Source organism: Oncorhynchus mykiss, chromosome 1, assembly GCF_013265735.2.
Source record: "Oncorhynchus mykiss isolate Arlee chromosome 1, USDA_OmykA_1.1, whole genome shotgun sequence".
Lineage (NCBI taxonomy): Eukaryota > Metazoa > Chordata > Actinopteri > Salmoniformes > Salmonidae > Oncorhynchus > Oncorhynchus mykiss.
The window spans coordinates 53,597,743-53,622,436 of record NC_048565.1 but is presented as its reverse complement, the minus strand read 5'-3'; the positions used below and the strand labels follow the sequence as shown (position 1 = coordinate 53,622,436).

The window sequence follows — 24,694 nt, the reverse complement described above, 5'->3', positions numbered from 1 at the left end:
GTACAGCTGCAGCGATTGGTTAGCTGCTCAGATAGCAGATGTTTGAAGTTGGTGAGGGAGATAAAAGTCTCCAACTTCAGCGATTTTTGCAATTAGTTCCAGACACAGGCAGCAGAGAACTGGAACGAAAGGCGGCCAAATTAGGTGTTGGCTTTAGGGATAATCAGTGAGATACACCTGCTGGAGCGCATGTTACGGGTGGGTGTTGCCATCGTGACCAGTGAACTGAGATAAGGCGGAGCTTTACCTAGCATGGACTTGTAGATGACCTGGAGCCAGTGGGTCTGGCGACGAATATGTAGTGAGGGCCAGCCGACTAGAGCATACAGGTCGCAGTGGTGGGTGGTATAAGGTGCTTTAGTGACAAAACGGATGGCACTGTGATAAACTGCATCCAGTTTGCTGTGTAGAGTGTTGGAAGCAATTTTGTAGATGACATCGCCGAAGTCGAGGATCGGTAGGATAGTCAGTTTTACTAGGGTAAGTTTGGCGGCGTGAGTGAAGGAGGCTTTGTTGCGGAATAGAAAGCCGACTCTAGATTTGATTTTCGTTTGGAGATGTTTGATATGAGTCTGGAAGGAGAGTTTACAGTCTAGCCAGACACCTAGGTACTTATAGATGTCCACATATTCAAGGTCGGAACCATCCAGGGTGGTGATGCTAGTCAGGCGTGCGGGTGCAGGCAGCGAACGGTTGAAAAGCATGCATTTGGTTTTACTAGCGTTTAAGAGCAGTTGGAGGCCACGGAAGGAGTGTTGTATGGCATGGTGGCGGCCGTAGTGGAGAAGCTCTCCTCCTGCATGTTAAAGGACCCTTCCCCTCACATCCCTTTCTCCCGGGCTGCTGCTTTTGACTCTGTGGTCGATCCTCGGGAGAATCAGTCAGTCCTTCTCCATGGATGACCTCCAGAGCCCTTTTTATATGAGCTCTGTCTGTGCCTTTGTGGCGGACGAGGTGCAGAGCTGCTTCCAGCCCCCTGCAGCCACCCTACCAGCTTCCAGCCCCCTGGCCGTTTCCACCACACTACCAGCTGGCATCCAAGCAGGTGAGTAGCAATGACTGAGCACTCTGACAGATGCCTGTTCAGATGACATCTAGGTGCCTTGTAGTAGTAGAGCTCACCGGGATTGTTGTCACCCATAACACAGGCCCGGCTTCTTCCCACCTGAATGTGGTGGACATCACCCCTAATACAGAGGCAGATCCGGCTTCTTTCCACCTGAATGTGGTGGACATCACCCCTAATACAGAGGCAGACCCGGCTTTTTCCAACCTGAATGTGGTGGACATCACCCCTAATACAGAGGCAGAGCCCATCTCTTCCCTCTTGGAGGTTGTGGACGTCACACCTGAAGAAAGGACTCTCACGATGGCCGTCTTCGCCACTCTGCCAGCTAACATCCAAGCAGGTGAGTAACACTTAGAGCACTCTGACAGGTGCCGTTTGTCATGACACCTTAGTAGAACCTTTCAACTGGCCAGTGTTTAGAAGCTACGGTTTGCATGTTCCTCTTTTTTCCCTTTCCAGAGGATGTTGCTGTGGTCATCTCGGATGTCACCCCACACGTCACCAAGGACGTGACACTGGATGTTCCATGCAGAGCTAGGAAAGGGGCAGTCCGGCGATTATTTTGCAGGCTTTGGAGGGCAGTGTGCTGCTGCGCCTGCCACAAGGAAGAGGAGGAACAATATTAATTATTCATCAGACCATCAGAAATGGGATTGAACCATAGACCATTAAATGATTTGCATTATAATTGGACTCAATTCTGCTTTTCTTCGGTTTACTACTTAAGTTCAGAAAGTTTCTATAAACGTTCACTTTGCAAGTGTGGAGTAGGTTGTGTAAATAAGTGGGAAACATCCCAATTTTAATGCTTTGAATAATTTACTTTGTACATTTTTTTTATTTTTATTTCACAACAAAAAACAGAGGGCGCTCAACCAAGTTCAGTTGAGGTGCAACCAAAAATTTGACTCATCAAAGGAAAAAGCGCAACTCTTGCTCACTATAAAAAAATGCGGCTGTCAAACGGCTATGCGGAAAAGGAGGTCAAAAGGGGGGTGAGTGTAACGGCTGGCTATTTAGCGGTGGTGCACGCTAAATAGTGTTTCGATCGGTGACATCACTTGCTCTGAGACCTTGAAGTAGTGGTTCCCCTTGCTCTGCAAGGGCCGCGGCTTTTGTGGAGTGATGGGTAACGATGCTTCGTGGGTGACTGTTGTGTGCAGAGGGTCCCTGGTTTGCGCCTGGGTCTGGGCGAGGGGACTGTCTACAGTTACACTCACTATAAAAAAAATATTTTATTCAGGCAAGGTTAAAAAATGTATGTTTCGGCCTAGTCTACGACGATAAGCAAGGTGTGTAAAAGGGTGACCCAGACTCACCCTGGTTATTGAGGGTTGAAGACAGTGAAAAATGATCATTAAGTAAATGGGACTTTAAAGATTTGTATTCAATAATTGAAATGAACATGAATTTAAATACAATTGACTTGAGGATAATAGCAGGCAGGCTGACTGGCTAGCCCTGAAGGCCCTCTGCCTCTACCTCTGTGGTTCATCTCAACCAAGAGGTTGTGTGGGTTGTCTTTCTCTCTGTGGGTGTGAATCACTATGATGGGAGGGAGTCTGAAGTTCAATCTTTAGCGATGAGTGTGGGGTCTGTCCCGTGGTGGTGTCCCCCTCCTAAGGAGGAGCCACTGAGACGTGATGAGGCCAAGGATAATTACTCTGCAAGGACGGGATAGGACACATCACGACACTGCTGCTCATTCATATTCAAACACACCTCAGAGTACGGACGCAAACATGGACGCCCCCCCCCCCTGTACATATCAGAATCATACATTCGACAGCCACCTATTCCTCCACATGTATTGATCCCCCACTGCAAACATGTTGAGTCAATTCCAGATGCTGGAATACAGGTGCAGTGGGCCTAATATGTAATGATGTGATACCATGTGTACCCCATATCCTGTGTTTGTGTTTTTCTTTTTTAAACTTTTATTTAAACGGAGTCACACTGAGATTAAACATCTATTTTACAAGAGTGCCCTGTAAAAGTTGAAGTCATATTGAACAACTACCAGAGAGAACCTTCTCTACATAGGAATTGCATACCATGTTTTTTCCATACATCAAAATAATACTTTGTCAATTACTTACCTAGATAAGGCTCAACAAGGCCCCAGTTAATGGTTGCAAATATCTTATTTCAGTGCCAATGAGTTACACTGAGTGTATAAAACATTCAAACCTGCTCTTTCCATGACATATGCCGACCAAGTGAATCCAGGTAACGCTATAATTCCTTATGGATGTCACTAGTTAAATCCACTTAAATCAGTAAAGATAAAGAGGAGACAGGTTAAAAAATATATTGTAAGGCAATTGAGACATGGATTGTGTATGTGTGTCATTCAGATGGTGAATGGGCAAGACCAAATATTTAAGTCCCTTTGAACAGAGTATGGTAGAAGTTTGTGTCAAGAACTGCCATGCTGTTGGGTTTTTCACGCTCAACACTTTTCCCTGAGTATCAACAATGATCCACCACCAAGGGGGCAAAACTCAATAGGTGTTCTTAATGTTTTGTTCACTCAGTGTATATCAATTCCTAGCATATACTTTCATTTGTATGTGTACTGATACTGTAAATACACAAATTATATTAATGTTATCTACAATATATTATAATACCGTAAGCCTCCCTGCTGCAGGGACATTTCCTCCTACAATTTTGAGCTGATTTTCTTCACTTCAGCAATATTTTCTATCTTTGTTCATTTTTACATTTATTGTGTTTGGAATGGCACTGTTACTACAGGAGATGATGCTATCATAAAGTATTTGATGTAAGTATGTAGGATAATTACCCATAATGCTCACTGACTGAACATTCAAAATTACCATAGCAATTATTGACGCATTCACATCCCATCGGAAACTTGGAACCTCAGAGTTAAAATGAATGTACGTTATTAGCGTAGAGCTTCCTACTGGTTGATTCTGATACTTCACAAGTGGGAAACTTAAAATCATCATTCCATAACGAGTTAGTGAGTCAGAAATGTCAGAATTTCCTAGTTCGACTTGAATGATGTAGGGCAGGTCAGTAACCAAATTATTTGACTGTGCCCAGTCGCACACAGACTTTTATGGTCACACAAGTTGCCACCGGTGGATTCAAAATGAGTAGCCTAACAATTATTTACATGGCCCCAGGTACATTTGCAACCAAATTATTTTTCTGTGAGAAATCAACAATAGTTGCACGCACACATAGGGTAACAGTGAGCAATTGACAGTGAGCAATGAGCAAGATAAGCATAGACGGGAAGTTGACAATAGCTTATTATTAGTGTAAAGAAATTGACTTTCTATGGTTGCAGTCCTCAAAGATTGAATTGATTTGAATTGAATAAATCAGATCCAATGTGGGTGGGGTACCGCTAGTCACCATTATTATAACCACCATCTCAATCATTATCACCATAACATCATAGACTTATTCTGTATCTGAAACTCATCTGACACTACCTTAGACATGGCAGTCTGCAACTCAATACACTGCCCCTGCATGGTGTTCAGCGTCCCCTGCATGTGGTTAATCGAATGCTTAACATCGTTCAGCAGGATCTGAATCTCAAGCCTGCAAGAAATCAGGTGGTTCAACATACTGAGATGACGAGAAGCTTCAGATCAGGCCCATTGGACCATCTTTAGGATTCGTTCTCACTTAACACCAATCTTATTAGAAATGTAACTTTGTGCAGATGTTACTGTAACAGTATAACTTTAGACCGTCCCCTCGACCCTCTGCACACATCAACAACAGTCACCCACGAAGCATCGTTACCCACAAAAGCCGTGGCCCTTGCAGAGCAAGGGGAACCACTACTTCAAGGTCTCAGAGCAAGTGACGTCACCAATTGAAACACTATTTAGCGCGCATCACCGCTAACTAAGCTAGGGTTTCACATCCCATTACACTCACCCCCCTTTTGACCTCCTCTTTTTCCGCGGCAACCAGTGATCCAGGTCAACAGCATCAATATAACTTTAGATCGTCCCCTTGCCCATAACCGGGCGCGAACCAGGGACCTCTGCACACAACAACAGTCACCCACGAAGCATCGTTACCCATCGCTCCACAAAAGCCACGGCCCTACTACTTCAAGATCTCAGAGCAAGTGACGTCACCGATTGAAACGCTATTTATAGCGCGCACCACCGCTAACTAAGCTAGCCGTTTCACATCCGTTACATTACTATAGTGTTATTTAGAAGAAAATAAGTGTACTTTGTCAGGCGCCAAAAGGATGACGGGATGTCTCCCTGCTCCAGTGAGCTCTGCTGGCAGATCTTGCTCACTGTTGGAGGAACGGGAGCCAAATGAGAGGAAACATATCCATGGTTGTTCAGCAATGAAACGTTCATGGCATAATGGAGATTGTCCTTCCCTGTGAAAAGAATAACAGCTGGGGTTTACTTTCACACTATTAGATAATGTAATACATTCTTTAAACCCATCAGAAGTGTAGTGCTTACCTCCATGAAAATATTGTTCCATGTTATTTATGGCTGCATTGTCCCAATGTTGACCACTTGTTCCAACTTGTGATAAGAAGGTCTTGATGAAACGATCAAGTCAACATTTTGTTAGAAATTTCAAAGATAGCATTAACAATTGTACATGAGACAGTGCTTCCAGATATTGAGGTATCTTCCTTCTGAGGTATGTAAAAAAAATCTGGTGTGTGAATACTCACATGAAAGGTATCCATGATTCTAGATTAAGCCAATCATGTATGTGATTACCATCCTATGGGTCAGCAATGGAATGATTGCTACACAGCTTTCAGGAGACTTTATGTCTTGGGCCTGGATGAATCATTGAAATACAAGTAATATTGTGAATTTGTGATGAATAATTGCAATTGTAATTTGGAATATTCCATCAAAGTTATTTGTTTTGACAGTCAAAACAACTAACTCTTACGATTAATCACTTGACTTGAGTAACTTGAGTTGACGGAAGTAGCAACTTTATATTCTGACCTAGACACTGATTTGTGCAATGCCTAATGGATAATCTATGCATGTTATTGGCTCATCATAGTATATAGCCGAGGGTCTCATAGTCCAAAAACAGCATTGGCCATTGGACTGCTCAGTCAAAACCACCAACTCTTACGATTAATCACTTGACTGGAGTAACTTGAGTTCGGAAGTAAAACATTAAAAGTAGGCTATAGCTTGATGCATGTCCTTACCTTGGACAAACTTATCCAAAAGGCCTATCCAGTCGTGCTTGAAGATACCTTTAGGCAGATAAAAGCGCGGTACGGGTTGAGACATGCTCGGTATTGTGAATCTGTAACACTGATATAAAAACACGTTTTCATTTATAATTTACACTGTAGAATGACCTGCAAGCCAATCCGAATCTAGTTTTAAACAATACCGTGGGTTCCATGGAACGTCACAAACATATTAGGCTACTTGGGTCACAGATTACAGTCACTGAACATGGGTTTAATAGCTATAATGGCTATATGTACAGTATATGCACCATCGTATTGAATTGACATTACATTTACTGCACCACTGTAATTATGTAGCCTAATCCTATGAGGATCATATGTGAAATGTCAGATTCATGGCACATGAAAACATAATTAAATTGACTGCAGATTTAAAAATTCACTGTGACACAATATCCATGTAATTTCAATTAAATTACGTTGAACCAATGTGGAATAAACATTGAATTGATGTATGTGCCCAGTGGGAAGTGACCAATTCGAAATGATTGAATACATACAGTATTACAAAGAAAGAGATACAAAAATTGCTTAGAAAAGCTTGAAAAAAAGTCTAATTTCCCTGGGCCACCCAAAAGTAAAATGTATGTACGCATTACTGTACATCGCTTTGGATGAAAGCGTCTGCTTTCAAATCTCTGACTCTCACACATATTTACAATCTCACAATGTTTATTTCTTCCGCTTTCAAATTTGCGGGATTTTGTGAAGTAAATGATGCGCAGGAGAGCTCCATGAAATCAGTGACATTGTCAAGATGGCGACATGAGAAGGTGGAACATTTCTAGCTGAGGAACAATTTTGGGGTTTTCTGATAAAGTTTAGAGTTTTAGACTGCAGTTGCAATTTGTTTTTCGTTTTCACAAAAAAATGATATCTAACCATACAATTAATAATTTTGTAATTTATCAAACCATTGACAAATATTTTTGACGAGTTCCAACGAACAAGCTAGCTATCGAAAAGTTTCAGCGTGTGTAGTTAAGTTAGCCTGCTAACGTCTTCATAGCTCGAAGCATGTAATCAGGACATGACCAAACTGTTGCTGAGATAATGGATGTTGAAACTTCCAAGGAGAAAAGAGGCATTGTTGAAACTCACTCATATGCTTGCAGTGTAAAAAAGGGGGGTGAATGCGATTCATACCTGAATACCCCAACCAAGGAGCAACTTCCAAAGAAGCTGAGAAGTGAACCATCAATGAGCCAGCTACAGGACATCGTCCGCATCCTCACGGCTAAAATCAAAGAGAGCGCAGATAACTTCATGAATTTGGTGTAAAAGAACACTGTCAGTATATTTAAGCTGATGAAATCGATTGATTTCAATGCTGAGGAAGTAAAAACTCTGAAGCAGCAGAACGCAACATTGAACATTCAGGTTGCAAAGCAGGAGCGGTATAGTCGGAGATGGAGTCTTCGAATTTATGGAATAGCAGAAAAATCTGACGAGAACATCGAAGCAAGAGTGAAGGGCATTTGCAGGGCAATAGGAGGAGCGAAATGTTGTTGCAGGTTCTCTGGATGTAGTGCAAAGGCCTGGGTAGGCTGAGAGATGGGGAAAACGACCAGTGGTCATGAGATACATCTCCAGGACAGCGAGGGATATGACATGGAAAAGTGCAAAGAAAAATTCATTTTTAAAGAAGAACAACCTGAGGTTCAAGGAGGATCTGACAGCATTTGACAAAGAAGCTCGGAATGTGGCCGATGATTGAGAGAGGAAGGAAGTAAGGGAAAAGTGCATACTTTGCGGGAGCTAAGGCTTTTGTTAATGGAAGGGAAATTCACGCTGATGCCTAGTTTGTTGACTGCTGGATTTATCAAGTGAGTTGTGCAGGACTGAGTTTTATTTGCATCTGATAAAACTTAATATTTATTGAGGAAAGAGCATTGTTTGTGTGAGCCAAACGTTTTATATACAGTGGGGCAAAAAAGTATTTAGTCAGCCACCAATTGTGCAAGTTTTCTCACTTAAAAAGATGAGGCCTGTAATTTTTATCATAGGTACACTTCAACTATGACAGACAAAATGAGGGGAAAGAAATCCAGAAAATCACATTGTAGGATTTTTTATGAATTTATTTGCAAATTATGGTGGAAAATAAGTATTTGGTCAATAACAAAAGTTTCTCAATACTTTTAAATACCCTTTGTTGGCCATGAAAGAGGTCAAACGTTTTCTGTAAGTCTTCACAAGGTTTTCACACACTGTTGCTGGTATTTTGGCCCATTCCTCCATGCAGATCTCCTTTAGAGCAGTGATGTTTTGGGGCTGTTGCTGGGCAACACAGACTTTAAACTCCCTCCAAAGATTTTTTATGGGGTTAAGATCTGGAGACTGGCAAGGCCACTCCAGGACCTTTAAATGCTTCTTACGAAGCCACTCCTTTGTTGCCCGGGCAGTGTGTTTGGGATCATTGTCATGCTGAAAGACCCAGCCACGTTTCATCTTCAATGCCCTTGCTGATGGAAGGAGGTTTTCACTCACAATCTCACAATACATGGCCCCATTCATTCTTTCCTTTACACAGATCAGTCGTCCTGGCCCCTTTGCAGAAAAATAGCCCCAAAGCATGATGTTTCCACCCCCATGCTTCAAAGTAGGTATGGTGTTCTTTGGATGCAACTCAGCATTCTTTGTCCTCCAAACACGACGAGTTGAGTTTTTACCAAAAAGTTATATTTTGGTTTCATCTGACCATATGACATTCTCCCAATCTTCTTCTGGATCATCCAAATGCTCTCTAGCAAACTTCAGACGGGCCTGGACATGTACTGGCTTAAGCAGGGGGACACGTCTGGCACTGCAGGATTTGAGTCCCTGGCGGCGTAGTGTGTTACTGATGGTAGGCTTTGTTACTTTGGTCCCAGCTCTCTGCAGGTCATTCACTAGGTCCCCCCGTGTGGTTCTGGGATTTTTGCTCACTGTTCTTATGATCATTTTGACCCCACGGGTGAGATCTTGCGTGGAGCCCCAGATCGAGGGAGATTATCAGTGGTCTTGTATGTCTTCCATTTCCTAATAATTGCTCCCACAGTTGATTTCTTCAAACCAAGCTGCTTACCTATTGCAGATTCAGTCTTCCCAGCCTGGTGCAGGTCTACAATTTTGTTTCTGGTGTCCTTTGACAGCTCTTTGGTCTTGGCCATAGTGGAGTTTGGAGTGTGACTGTTTGAGGTTGTGGACAGGTGTCTTTTATACCGATAATAAGTTCAAACAGGTGCCATTAATAAAGGTAACGAGTGGAGGACAGAGGAGCCTCTGAAAGAAGAGAGGTCTGTGAGAGCCAGAAATCTTGCTTGTTTGTAGGTGACCAAATACTTATTTTCCACCATAATTTGCAAATGAATTCATTACAAATCCTACAATGTGATTTTCTGGATTTTTTTTTCTCATTTTGTCTGTCATAGTTGAAGTGTACCTATGATTACAGGCCTCTCTCATCTTTTTAAGTGGGATAACTTGCACAATTGGTGGCTGACTAAATCCTTTTTTGCCCCACTGTATATATATTTATTTTATGGCAGGGAAATTCGCACTGACACTTAATGTTAGCTTGATGGCTATTTGTTTTTACCAATCTATGGTACAATGTTATTTGCAATTGTATAAAAAAATATATATATAATTTATGTCAACCACTTGCAAAGGACTGTTTTTATTTGCAATTAGTAAGAACTTTTTTTTTGTGAGACCCTGATTCACGTGAACGTTTACAAGTCCATTTCTGTTTTTTCTATTAATGCCAGGAGAATCCGTAATATTTTTAAGAGACAGGAATGAGGTTTCTAAAGCAATTTCCTGTATTGAAGACTTTTCCTTAGTTTCGGATTTGAAAATTAATATCAATAAGTCAGTCTTATTTCCACTCACGGATTGTGTTTTACAGGAAGTATATGGTATCCCAATTAAAGATACGGTTACTGTCATGCCCTGACCTTAGTTATCTTTGTTTTCTTTATTATTTTGGTTAGGTCAGGGTGTGACAAGGGGTGGTTTGCTGTGTTTGGGCCTGTCTAGGTTTTTTGTATGTTTATGGTGTTGTTTACAGGTCTAGGTGTTTTGTATGTCTATGATTGCCTAGATTGGTTCTCAATTAGAGGCAGCTGTTTATTGTTGTCTCTGATTTGGAACCATATTTAGGCTGCCATATTCCTTGGGTCATTTGTGGGTGATTGTCTATGTGATGTTGCATGTTTGCACGCAGTGTTGATAGCGGTCACGGTCGTGTTGTTATTTTGTTTGTTTAGTGTACTTTGTGTTCATTCGTCTTACATTAAAAGTATGTATTCACTACGACGATAGTGACAGTTACTTATCTTGAAATTGTTATATGCAAGGACGAAAACACGAGTGAATTGAACTTTAACCCCATTGAGAAAACAAAGAAGAAATTGAACCTCTGGTTGATGAGAGATATTTAGTTATACGGTCGGGTTTTATTATCCAAAGCTGAAGGGTTATCCAGGTCGGTTTATGTCTCGTTATCACTTGACTTACCCCCTAAAATTGTAAAGGACTTAGATAAGATTATTTATAGTTTTATTTGATAGCCACAAAAATGATGTGGATATATTGAAGCAACATCTCAAGACATCAGTCAGAAAGTTAAAGCTTGGTCGCAAGTGGGTATTCCAAATGGACAAGCATACTTCCAACGTTGTGGCAAAATGACTTAAGGACAACAAAGTCAAGGTATTGGAGTGGCCATCACAAAGCCCTGACCTCAATCCTATAGAAAATTTGTGGGCAGAACTGAAAAAGCTTGTGCGAGCAAGGAGACCTACAAACCTGACTCAGTTACACCAGCTCTGTCAGGAGGAATGGGCCAAAATTCAGTCAACTTATTGTGGGAAGCTTGTGGAAGGCCACCCGAAACGTTTGGCCCAAGTTAAACAATTTAAAGGCAATGCTACCAAATACTAATTGAGTGTATGTAAACTTCTGACCCACTGGGAACGTGATGAAAGAAATAAAAGCTGAAATAAATCATTCTCTCTACTATTATTCTGACATTTCACATTCTTAAAATAAAGTGATGATTCTAACTGACCTAAGACAGGGATTTTTTTACGAGGATTAAATGTCAGGAATTGTGAAAAACTGAGTTTAAATGTATTTGGCTAAGGTGTATGTAAATATCAGACTTCAACTGTACCTAGAAGTGCACACTATTCTTATTTTTTTTAAATGTATCTTAAAAGTAAAAGTAATATAGTCAACTATACAACTTCTACTACTACTACACTTTATATCATCCAATAATATATCATGAAAAACACTCAACATGAAGAATTAATGCAATTATGTTAATTTCAAATATTTATTTTGAAATATAGATTAGGTGCTCTTCTTTTTATAGCAGGAAGTAAAGGGACTGGAAAAGGCTTTGCCTATAGCTGAAAACATCCTGGAAATGAGCGAACGCTTCCTTGGTTTCTTCTTGGTGGAGCATACACTCTCTGTTTGGCAGGATTCTTGATCTTTGACAATTGCTGAGAAAAAAAAAATGTAAACATAACATTTTCTTTAACTGACCCTAGTTAGTGTGAATAATTAGTATTGCATTATTATTATTTAAATTGTAATATTCTACATAATTTACAAATGTAGGGCGGCAGGTAGCCTAGCAGTCTCAATCCGCCTATTTAACGCAGAAGTGTTACATAGGTCCCCCCCCAGGGCTTAGACTGTTTAGTGCCAAAAAGAAGGGGATAAAAACATGCAATATATATATACTCGTCAACTTATATCTCTCAAATTTAAGACAGACACTTCAGTTCCATGTAGTGAATCTGTTATTCAATGCGTTTGTATGGGCAAATAGCAGTAAGGCCGATACAAAGCCCTCGGCCTAGACAGGGCTTAGACTCATGTGGGTTAATTACAAAGGTGCAACTCGTGCTGGAGACAATAAAAGGCCACGCTAAAATGTGCAGTTTTGTCACACCACATAATGCCACAGATGTCTCAGAGACTGAGAAAAATAGGAGCAAGGAAAAACGCTGGTTGACTTGTTTTGAGGGAGCGTGCAATTGGCATGCTGACTGCAGGAATGTCCAACAGAGCTGTGGCCAGAGAATTGAATGTTTATTTCTTTACCATAAGCCGCCTTCAATGCCGTTTTAGAGAATTTGGCAGTATGTCCAACCGGCCTCACAACCACAGACCAAGTATATGGCGTCGTGTTGGCTGTAGGGTTATGGGGTGGGCAGGCATAATCTACGGACAACGAACACAATTGCATTTTATCAATGGCAATTTGAATGCACAGAGATACCGTCACGAGATCCTTAGGCCCATTGTCGTGCCATTCATCCGCCACCATCACCTCATGTGCATGGTAATGTATCGAAAGGCCTGCATACTCACCAGACATGTCACCCATTTAGCATGTTTGTAATGCTCTGGATTGACGTGTACAACAGCGTGTTCCAGTTCCCACCAATATTCAACAACTTCGCACAGCTATTGAAGAGGAGTGGGACAACATTCCATAGGCCACAATCAACAGCCTGATCAACTCTATGCGAAGGAGAAGTGTCACGCTGCATGAGGCAAATGGTGATCACACCAGACACTGACTGGTTTTCTGATCCATGCCCCTACCTTTTTTTAAGGTATATGTGACAAACAGATGCATATCTGTATTCTCAGTCATGTGAAATCTATAGATAAGGGCCTAATGAACATATTTAAATTGACTGATTTCCTTATATGAACTGTAACTCAATAAAATCTTTGAAATTGTTGCATGTTGCGTTTATATTTTTGTTTAGTACACATTTGAGTGTATTGACTTACCTGTTTCACTGACGGCAGGGGTCTGGTTCTGGGAAGGTGTTGGAATGCAGTGGTTCTTCTTGTTGACCTTCTTTGTACACTGGGTAACAAACAGTAATTTGTACAGTAGGAGAAATTGCACACAAAAGGTATCAGTGTTTACCATCATACTGTACGTAATGAATAAAAATAATCTTTATAATTTGTATTTTGATGACATATGTACCTTTGGGTTGAGTCCACAGAGAGAGCTGAATCTTCCTCTCTTCTTTTCCTTTCTACCAGTTGTTGGAAGCCCAGAATTACCTACCTCGTCACTGCCAAGTGCATTGTGTGATGACAACTGGGTCATGGAGGGAGGTGAAGAGCTAGCCTCATTGCATTTAGTTAGTAGTTCCCTAGTTAATGATTTGACCAGGGCATCGTCAAATGCATAATCCGTTGACTTCATTGCAACCTGGAGCATCTTCTCTGACCCAAATTCTTGAAGAAGCCCCTTGTAGACAGCCTTGAAAATCTTTTTGATTTTCAGATTCTGGGGGTAGGCTTGAGTTGGTTCAAGGCCTGAGGTGCCACAGAACTCAGACAGAATCCTCTTTGTGAGAACTCTTGATGTTTCACCAATGTCAGAGGATTCCAGTAATGTGATAGGGGTGATCATTGACAGCAATCTAACAATCAGTAAAAGTACCAAAGAGGTGTAGTCATTGCTAGTGGAGTCAAATGATGCATGTGTATCAGAGTCCATGGCTGATGGAGTTGATGGATACACAGAGACACTACACATCTCCAGATCTTTGTTGTCCATCTTGGATTCCACCTCTCCTAAAACTTGAATATCCACAGTTCCACCGTTGTGTGTGCTGCTGCTGCCAGACAGAGAGGTTCTAGGCAATGATTTGGCACTAGACTGACGGCTAGTGGTCATGAGAGCCGGTCTGTCAGAGTCAAGTGTTCCAGCATCAGTTGGGGACAACCCATTGATTATGTTCATCAACTCTGATAATTCTTCTGATGAACTGGAGGCCACAGAACAGGTATCCATGACCTGATTGACCATTATATTGGTGAAAAGGCTCTTTGTGTCACAGTAAACCTGTGAGGAACTAATGGAGATGGCAGAAGAGCTCGGGATAAGCTGACTTGTGTCCTGCAGAGAACCATCAGAGATGACAGTTTGGCAGAAATCGGATCCTTGTGATGGTGGAGGAAGCCAGAAGACAATCTGCTGTAGCAGACGTTTTATTGACTCCGTAGCAAAGGAGTACACAAGGTCAGATGGAAACTCCCTGGATTCTTCAGAAGCATTCAATCCTGTCTTCAGCTTCAAAAGAATAGAGTCAGACACGCTCTTGCCAGCTGGCACAAAAAGAGCCTGGGGGGTGTTGTGACTTTTTATGAGCTCATAAACTTTGTCAGTGAGCTCATGTGAGAAGTTCTGAAGACCGTCCCTGGGGCTGAGTCTCGCAAGTCTTCTTGTAAAAGAAGTGACATCATCTGCAGTTGCTATGTGTTCCGTATCTTTTCTTGGAATGACCTCCATAACAGTGTCAACTATGGCAGAAATGGTTTGCCTTGTGTAATTTGTTGACCCTTGTGAATGAGTTGAGGAGTCACTCATATCAATGACCGAACTCCTAATGATAGGACAATAGATTTCAACAGGCCACTCATTGGGGACTGGAGTGCCTGGAAGAGAATTTGTAAAATCACTCTGGGACCCTCTGGTCATGGCAGAGGTGATGGACAGGGAGGACTTTGAGGAGGATGGCCGGTGTATCTCATTTCCATCAGTTCTCACCATGTCAACATACTCCAACATGGAGCCCACGATGGAACGAGTCAAGAGGCCTTTCTCTGAGGTGCTCATCCTCTCTGACATAGACACTCTCCTCTGGATTGTCATCAGAGTCTGACTAATTAAGGTTTTGGAATAATTTACCATGCTGATCTGGCTGCCTTCATGTTCACTGTAAGTCATTTGTGTAGAAGTAGCTGTTCTGCATATGGATTCGGCATGTTTGGGGGCCTCAACCACATTGTCTAGGAGGACCGGTTGTTGCTGGGCAAAAAAATCCTTGACCTTGGTGAACACATTGTTGAACAGGTTAACAGTGCCTGGCCAAATGATCTTTCCTTTCACATTGGCCCCGTTGTGAACACTGACAGGAAGGGTTGAAGCTGACAGGGATCTCTCTAACTGGCCAGACACTGAAGCATCAGACATTTTAGTCATCTGGGTGAAGCTATTAAGGTCTTTAGTGATGCTTATGACAATGTTGGATGCTGCAGAATTGGTGTGCAGAGAAGAGGTGAACAAAGATGGAGTTCCACTCTTCTGAAGGATTTTGACATCACTTTCATTACTGGACTCTGCACAAATGTCTGCACTTCTACCATCAAGGTTGGTATTTACAATGCCAATTAACCCTGATTGAAGGATCCCACCAGCCATATGTGAGGCTTTAGTTTGAAACTCCTCAGTACATAGTTTGTCAAAGGCTGTGGATTTAAGACTTCTAGAGGATGCCTCCTCCTCAATATTGTTGATCTCACCATGCAAATTGTCCTGTGTATTGACAGCATAGTCATAAACAAATAAATATGATTTGGAGGCGGCAAGGACGTCAATCTGAGAAACAACGGCATCCAAAAGCTTGGACAGGTCTTCTGTATCTCCTTTTAGGCTAGATATGCATTCCTCCATGGATTCCTCGGAGTGATACACAGTGAGGATCTGACTAATGACCTCCTTGGTACAGGTTTGAAGGTCTGCTTGGATTTCAAGAGAATCACTACTACAAGTCACCTGAGAATCTAAACTTTCACTAGGAGCCTGTTTGAGAGTCTCATTATGTATTGGTGTAACACCATCGATGACCTTTACAGAGTCTTGGCAGGGAGTGAGAAACCACCTCAGCATTTCTCGAAATCTATGATATATAATACGAGCAGCAGAAAGGGTGCTCACTTTTGACATTTTGAAATTTTCAGAGTCATGTGCCTGCATGGACTGAACAATAGTCTCCACATCTGTTACAAAAGTGTCCAGCAATTTAGATGCTTCCGAGTCTCCCAGTAAGCTGTTTGTAAAGGGGTTGACAGATCTCAGAGCTTCACTCACTGCCTTTCTAGCCTTTGTCTGGAAAGACACACTGGAGAGTTTCTTCATATTTATAACTGGAAGACTCTGGGTAGATTCACTGTTGGTGGTGCTGTCCTGCAGACCAAGTGGAAAAGTGAGATGGGAGAGACATTGTTCACTGTCTAACAACTCAGATGGTGAGGCGGAACAAGAACTGGTGAAATCATTCAAGTCAGACATGATGCCATCCACAAATAGAATGGCCTCCAGAGACTCTTCAGAATCACACTCTCCAACAGAAGATGAGAACTTCTCCATCACCTCAGTCTTATACAAGACTAGAACCTGGCTGGCAATCGCTTTTGCGGTGTCAAGGAGAACTTGGTCTTGCAAATACTTTTTGAGAGCCAAGAGAGGTTTTGGGGTCTCACTTTGTCCTTTTTGTTCATTCATAGATGAGGAGGTTATTAAAAGTGGTTTACAAGAAATGGAGTCCGATGTGTCAGCCTCACCATTACTGGAATGACCGATGTCCAGGCACAAAGTTGGAACCATTGTGAAAGAATCTTTTGTGCTCTCCACAAATGTACTTGCGAGATCCCCTTTTTCTGGACAGGTAAGGAGCCTCTTCAGCGTATTTTTCATGTCGTAGTAACAACCAACAGTGTAAGACCAGATCTTACTTTGATGGTTTTCAAGAAGGATCTGCTCACTCTGTGCAGGGGAGCAGGATGCCCTGATAGACTGGGTAAGATTGTCCATGTCTGAAACAAAGGTACTTACCAACTCAGAAGCCTCAGGGTCAATCATAAGGTCTCTGATCTCACCTATCCTAGGAGTTGGACTAGATAATGTAGTGCCAGAACAACATGATGCACAACCCCTGAATCTTTTAACGATCTCCCGGATCGATTCAGTGGCCTTGGTCTGAAACTCCTCGGTGAGTAGTCTGTCCATACTTTGTGTTGACAGACGAAGACTAGATTTGGTACCTTTGATATTGAGGTTGCTCTCTCCTTGTTTTAGCATCTCCTCAGGACTTTTACAAGCTTCAAGCCTCTTCATATGGTCAGCAACAACACAAAGCAGTTCCCTCTTGTCGGGTTCATTTTCCTCCTTATTGCTGAAGTTCAAAACAGTGCCACTGAGGGCTGTCATGACCTGTCCTGTTAAATGTGTCATATCCACCTCAACACCATCCTCTCTGAGAACAACACTCTGCTCAACACTCTTCCCATTAATGTACATCTGAAGTATGTTGGAAATGCCAGACACCATCTCCTCAACCACCTTGGTGCTGGAGACACCACCACTGGCAAAAATGACAGGGGACATTCGCCCAGAGATGGGAGTTTGGATGGCCACAGAGATGATGGAATTGACTTTCTTTGACACTTCTCCAACAATAACCCGGGATAGACTTTGAGTGTCTACCTGGCCCTCTCTTTGGATACAGAGGACATTGTTCAGCGACTCTTTGAAGGAATCCTGGACACCAGTGAGGAGACTGTCCTCAGTGATCCCAAAAAAGTCACTGAGTGGCTCAGATGAAATAGACTCACCATCTCCCTGAGTATTTGGCAACAATGTCTGAGACCTTTGAGAATACAAAGCAAACAATACAGCATTCCATATTCAATAGTGGATACTGTAGTCACATTAATGCATAATTCAGCAATCAATTAAATTGGTCATTAAGAGTAAACTGTAACATAGATAACAAAACATATTTTCACAAAATGGGTTATGAATAGTTAGGTGAAACCGAATGACTGAACATACCCATTACGAGAGGAGCTTGATTTGGCCGTGCAAGACCTTGAGGATTTGCTGCTGCCTCTCTTGCGAACCTTCAGGTTTGTGCTAGAGGATCTCTCTGATTCTGTCAGAGACTTGCCGGATACTGGAGACACATGGCTGTATATCCGTACAAAACGGAAAATTGCAGGGATGATGACCTCCAGGATGGCCTCAGATACAAACCGCACAATCTCCAGGCACATCTCTGCAAGCAATGCCCTCATCACCTGTAGGATTCGAAACAGTGTAGGTAGATTACGCATAGCCGGGCTCTGAAACCAAGCTCCTCAAAGAGATACCAACAATCTCACATAAGTTCATGAGAATCATGAAAGTGGCATACATTGGAAAGCATGAAAAGCAGTAGGCTACTAAAAAGCTCTTTGTATATAACTGTTTGTGATAATGTGGATGATACTGTAGATAAATAAAAGGCTTGTATCTAAATTTCTTGAAATATCTATTAATATATCTATGAATAATTTTCAAGGTTAAGGGACTTACAGGGTCCATCCTGCCAATGCTTAACTGCCTCCATTGCCTTTCGGAGATAATTAGATGTTTTTAGCACCAAAAAGCACACCAACACACATACAATTTATAAAATCCTCCAGATGACATTGCATTCAAATACTACAACAGAAGGTTAGACATACTCCTCAGTAAGTTTTTCCAGAAACCGGATGATAATCGGGTTGAAAGCATCCGGATTGATTGGCGGGAGGTCAAGAGCCCTGGTCTGACAGGCCCTGGAGACACACTCATTAGATTGTCCCTGGTGAGATGTCCCCTGAACTGTCATCCCAGAGAATTCCACAGATGTAGAGGGACCTGTGTGCAAAGCAGCATTTACCAAGGTAAAGAAGTCAGAAAACATGTAACCTTCTAAGGCAAGTATGTATTAGCCAATTTTGTGTACTTTGTGAAGATAAGTACCCAACAAAGGATTATGCACTCTGCTATTAGTCCTCTGCTCAATAGATGTCCATACTAAATCACATTTACATGCAAAAGGATTACATTCAGTGAAATTAGAGTTTAATTTATGACCTGCATCTGTATCAGTGATCTGCTCCACTTTGTTTCTCTTGGTCCTCTTGGTCTAAAAAGACAATGCAGTCAATGATATATACGTAGATACTGTATGAAACCATTCCAATACAGCCCTTTGAGTAGAGCAAGGGTAAGAATGATTATAGGGCTGTCCCCGACGAAAAAAATGATTTATAGACCGAGAGACATCCTGTTCTAATGTTAAAATGTATTTTTCCATATCAGACACACCCTATGTGTTTGAATACAATCACCTACATAGGCACTGAGCTTGTCTGATGCTTTAAGCACACTGTTTTATTAAATAATTAAGACACACAAATGACTCAAAAAAGAGCCCGATGGTGACACTGTATTATTACAGCATAGCAAAGATTAAAAACAGCCGAATCTGTGAAATTGCTTAATTCAACATTTAGCCGGTGCATGAGGCTTGGTGCTCACAGAATCAGTAGGCTATTAAACAAATACTCAAACAGGCAACAGAAGCTATATCTGTCTTATTTCTGTATACATGTATGCAGTACCAGTCAAAGGTTTGGACACACCTACTCATTCAAGGCTTTTCTTTATTTGTACTATTTTCTACATTGTAGAATAGTAGTGAAGACATCAAAACTATGAAATAACACATATGGAATCATGTAGGTACCAAAAAGTGTTAAACAAATCAAAATATATTTTATATTTGAGATTCTTCAAAGTAGCCATCCTTTGCCTTGATGGCAGCTTTGCACACTCTTGGCATTCTCTCAACCAGCTTCACCTGGAATACTTTTCCAACAGTCTTGAATGAGTTCCCACATATGCTGAGAACTTATTGGCTGCTTTTCCTTCACTCTGCGGCCCAATTCATCCCAAAACATCTCAATTGGGTTGAGGTTGGGTGATTGTGGATGTTAGGTCATCTGATGCAGCCCTCCATCACTCTCCTTCTTGGTCAAATAGCTCTTACACAGCCTGGAGATGTGTTGGGTAATTGTCCTGTTGAAAAACAAATGATAGTCCCACTAAACGCAAACCTGATGGGATGGCGTATCACTGCAGAATACTATGGTAGCCATGTTGGTTAAGTGTGCCTTGAATTCTAAATAAATCACAGACAGTGTCACCAGTAAAGCACCCCCACACCTCCTCCATGCTTCATGGTGGGAACCACACATGTGGAGATCATCTGAACACCTCCTCTCACAAAGACATTGTTGGAATTTGGACTCATCAGACCAAAGGACAGATTTCCACCCATCTAATGTCCATTGCTCGTGTTTCTTGGCCCAAGCAAATCTCTTCTTCTTATTGGTGTCCTTTAGTAGTGCTTTCTTCGCAGCAATTTGACCATGAAGGCCTAATTCACGCAGCCTCCTCTGAACAATTGATGTTGAGATGTGTCTGTGACTTGAACTCTGTGAAGCATTTATTTGGGCTGCAATGTGAGGTGCAGTTAACTCTAATGAACTTATCCTCTGCAGCCGAGTTAACTCTGGGTCTTCCTTTCCTTTGGCGGCCCTCATGAGAGCCAGTTTCATCATAGCGCTTGATGGTTTTTGCGACTTGATGGTTTTTGCACTTGCACAATTTTTCAGATTGACTGACCTTCATGTCTTAAAGTAATGACGGACTGTTGTTTCTCTTTGCTTATTTGAGCTGTTCTTGCCATAATATGGACTTGGTCTTTTACCAAATAGGGCTATCTTCTGTATACCAACCCTACCTTGTCACAACACAACTGATTGGCTCAAATGCATTAAGAAGGAAAGAAATTCCTTTACTTAATTTTTAACAAGGCACACCTGTTAATTTATTAAATGCATTCCAGGTGACTACCTCATGAAGCTGGTTGAGAGAATGCCAAGAGTGTGCAAAGCTGTGATTAAGGCAAAGGGTGACAACTTTGAAGAATCTCAAATATAAAATAGATTTTGATTTGGTTAACACTTTTTTGATACCTACATGATTCCATATGTGCTATTTCATAGTTTTGATGTCTTCACTATTATTCTACAATGTAGAAAATAGTAAAAATAAAGAAAAACCCCTTTGACTGGTAATATATATATATATATATATATATATATATATATATGGATGATTTACAAAGCCAGGCACATTTAACAATTAGGCTATTAATTATATACCTAATTTAGTTGGTTTTCCTCTCTCCTCAATTTTCTTAGACAATTAGGCTAAGGCAAGGGCTGTTTCCCCGTCTCTACTGCTGCTGCCTCTGCAACATTGTTCTCAATCCCAATATGCTGGTTAACTTTGCTATTATGCACATAGCAACATAGGAAAGGGTGGCAATTCTACGGAGCACTGAAGATTATGTTTCAGAACCACGGACAGCGACCGTATCCAATGCAGGAGAAAGCGCATTTGCTATAAAATAATATTTGATTTATTAGTGTTGCACCATTATTTTAACATAATATAACCATATACAATTTCAGTATCACTTCTTAGCGGGATGGACTGTGCCATCCCTGTGGCCTCGGCAATGGATTAGTCAACTGAGACAGGCGCGAATCAGACAGGTGTCCAAGTGCACCATGAAGAAAAAAAACTTTTGCGACTGCTCAACTTAAGAAATCCCAGTCAACCAACAGCCTATTGACCAAACTGTCGAACAAATGGGGTCAGCCCTAGATTTACTATTAGGAGATAAAAGGGTATTGCATGGGCAATTTACCTTCCTCAGAACAACATGCTGTAGGGGCAGGTTATAGATATGAAAGATATCTCTGCTCAATCTATTCCCTTACCTTGACTTTATTTCTCTTCACGGCATCCGGCTCCATCTGAGGCAGGGGATCCTTCTTCACCTCATCCTCATCTTCATCATTCTGATTATCAACAAAATCTATCTCAGCTGCATCAGTATCAGTGCTCTGTTCAACTGTGGGCCTGTTGGCACTGGTCTTCCTCTTGGTCTAAAAAGACAATAGTCAATTACATACTTACTGTATGTTGCCGTTGCTATACAGGCCTTTGAGAAGAGCTACAGTAAACAATTGGTGATTGAATATTAAGAGATGGAAGTCTGTTGTAAGGACAATTTACCTTCCAACCTCACAACAACATGTTATATGGCATATTGGACAGGTTTAAAGTGTGGACAGGTAAGACCCCAGATTTCCCTTTCTCTCCTCAGTCTATTCTCTCACCTTAACTTTTCTCCTTGTCACAGCCTTCAGCTCGATCTGAGGCAGGGGATCCTTCACTTCACTATCTTCTGGATAGTTTAAACCCAGGATATCATTCTTCATTTTCTGGACTTGACCTTCCAAACTTTGATGATCATGTGGATCATCCTCATTTAAACTCTGATTGGAAAAAATTAGACCATTCTTTAAATGCTCGTGGATATGGACAATATACCACAGCTAAGAGCTGTTCTTACACATGACACAACGCACAGTTATTATAAACTGGTTACCAACTTAATTAGAAAAGTACAAATAAATGTTTTGTCATACCCGTGGTATATGCTCTGATATACCACAGCTTTCAGCCAATCAGCATTCAGGGCTCAAAACACCCAGTTTATAATGGCCAATATTTAGTTTTTTAAAGAACAGGTTTTCGCTATAAATCCACATAGATCATATTGCCTGATATCAAGATTCGTAATTAATGCGTTATGGAGTCACCTATTATTATAATAATTTAGGTAGAATTATGATAAATAGCCTACTGCTGTTATCTTTGCAAGGATCATATTTCAAATCAAATCAATTTTATTTATATAGCCCTTCTTGCATCAGCTGATATCTCAAAGTGCTGTACAGAAACCCAGCCTAAAACCCCAAACAGCAAGCAATGCAGGTGTAGAAGCACGGTTTGATGTATAACAAGTCCCATAAGTTATTATAATGCATAATTTTTTTTACAATATTAAAAATGATAATATTAGCGGTACAATAATTAACATTAGCCCACACCGCCACCCAGCTGCCACTACTTGCGGCATCCCTATCGGCATGTCCTGCATAAAAAAAGACGGTGCAGCGGTTCCTGCACCACTGCATGGGGCTTCTCTGTTAGCAATTCATAGGCTTACCTTATTATCCTCCATGGTTAAAGTGTATGGCTGGAGCCTATGTTCCCATCATGTAAAACTTTACCAAGTGATTACCAGAGATAAACTACCGCATTTTATACGGTAACTCAGCCAACGTCATAATGTGAATGCACTTTTACGTAATAAAACAACTTCAGGGATGATCTGTCAATCAATGCAATCAGCGACGCAATACTGGATCCCCAATACCACTAAAAAGACCACTCGAAACAATCACTACTGGTGTATTATCTACGTTTCCGTTTTTTTGTACAATAATGTGATAAGACAACAAATAAATAATGCTACCAATGATGAGCAATACATAACATTGTAAATAAGAATGTGTTCTTAACTGACTTGCCTAGTTAAATAAGGATAAATCATTTTTTTAAATAACAAATCAAATGCAGTAATTTGAAAAAAACTCTTGAGGGCGACTACGAACCAGTTTTGAGTAAACGAGGACAGAAGCATGCCATGTGTTGTTGGGTTAGAGGCGAAGATTCATAGTTGAAATGAGAAAAGAGGGTGGCGCACGCAGAAATACGAGTGGTTCACCGTAGTGGCAGCAAAATAAACTTCAGAGAGCCAGTTATTACAAATGACATGAGCTAAACCTGAATTAACTGTGTCACAAGTATGGCATGGATGCAAACTGTAGCCCTGGCTAGCTACTGTGGCTAGCACGTTAGCTAACGTGTTACTGTATAGCTAGCTACAACATAAGTATTCTAATCTTGAGAGAAACGTACCGTTGGCTATTGTTGTCTGTGGTCCTGTAGCTCAGTTGGTACAGCATGGCGCTTGCAACGCAAGAATTATGAATTCGATTCCCGGGAGCACCCATACGTAAAATGTGTATGTGCATGGCCATTGCTTCGTCCCACAACGAGCTACTGTTGATACAGACGACTCGTTGCAGAAGCTTCCGTACGGAGTCTTCGGTCCTTGATCAACCAACTCAAATGAAAATAACGTTTCCACTTAACAGCGGCATATTCCGTATCTCTAGGAACAATACTTTGCGGGAAAGCGCAAGCATGATCGTAGCTAAATCGCTTTGGGTAAAAGTTATTACTAAATGGTTTATACACAGAACCAGTGCAGTGGTGGAAACAGTACCCAAATGTCATACATGACTGAGTCATTTTCTATTAAGGTAAATTTACTTTTAACTCAAGTTAAAGTCACCCAGTAAAATAGAGTAATAGTCTAAAAGTATTTGGATTTAAATATACTTAACTATCAAAAATGTAATTGGATAAAATATACTTATAAACCTATAAATCATTTACATTTCCTTATATTAATAAGCTAACCAGACGGCACCATGTTTTTTTTCTTTCATTTATGGATAGCCAGGGGCTCCAACACTGACATAATTTTCAAATTAAGCCGATATATATTAAAATGTTAGATTACAACATTGTGCAAGTTTTGTCCATTGTGCCAATGAAGCTGTTCTTATGCTACACCCTCGGGAGTGTGGTGTCAGGAAAATAACCTCACGCTCAACAAAACAAAGGAGATGATCGTGGACTTCAGGAAACAGCAGAGGGAGCACCCCTCCTATCCACA

At 41.3% G+C, this 24,694-nt stretch overlaps 1 protein-coding gene across 12 annotated transcripts; it reads right to left on the bottom strand.

Moving 5' to 3' along the window:
- Positions 1-1,603: 1,603 nt before the first annotated feature.
- On the bottom strand, positions 1,604-24,243 carry LOC110516195. Of its 12 annotated transcripts, XR_005052114.1 has the most exons (14): positions 23,869-24,243; positions 22,218-22,376; positions 21,816-21,983; positions 19,054-19,105; positions 18,660-18,834; positions 18,508-18,544; positions 17,986-18,230; positions 13,345-17,800; positions 13,140-13,218; positions 6,282-6,329; positions 5,778-5,889; positions 5,557-5,638; positions 5,309-5,468; positions 1,604-1,664 (listed from the first exon to the last, which is right to left on the bottom strand). XR_005052114.1 is itself a non-coding variant. In XM_036980171.1 (12 exons), the coding sequence occupies exons 2-11, from the start codon at positions 22,317-22,319 to the stop codon at positions 6,293-6,295; spliced, it is 5,442 nt and encodes a 1,813-aa protein (XP_036836066.1). In that variant the 5' UTR covers positions 22,320-22,376; positions 23,869-24,243; the 3' UTR covers positions 5,645-5,889; positions 6,282-6,292. The 12 variants fall into 12 exon arrangements, 8 of the variants coding, with proteins under 8 accessions (XP_036836066.1, XP_036836070.1, XP_036836086.1 ...); XR_005052118.1 differs by lacking the exon at positions 6,282-6,329; XM_036980171.1 differs by lacking the exons at positions 1,604-1,664; positions 5,309-5,468; positions 5,557-5,638 and adding an exon at positions 7,479-7,569 and having other exon boundaries at positions 5,645-5,889.
- Between the last annotated feature and the right edge of the window lie 451 nt (positions 24,244-24,694).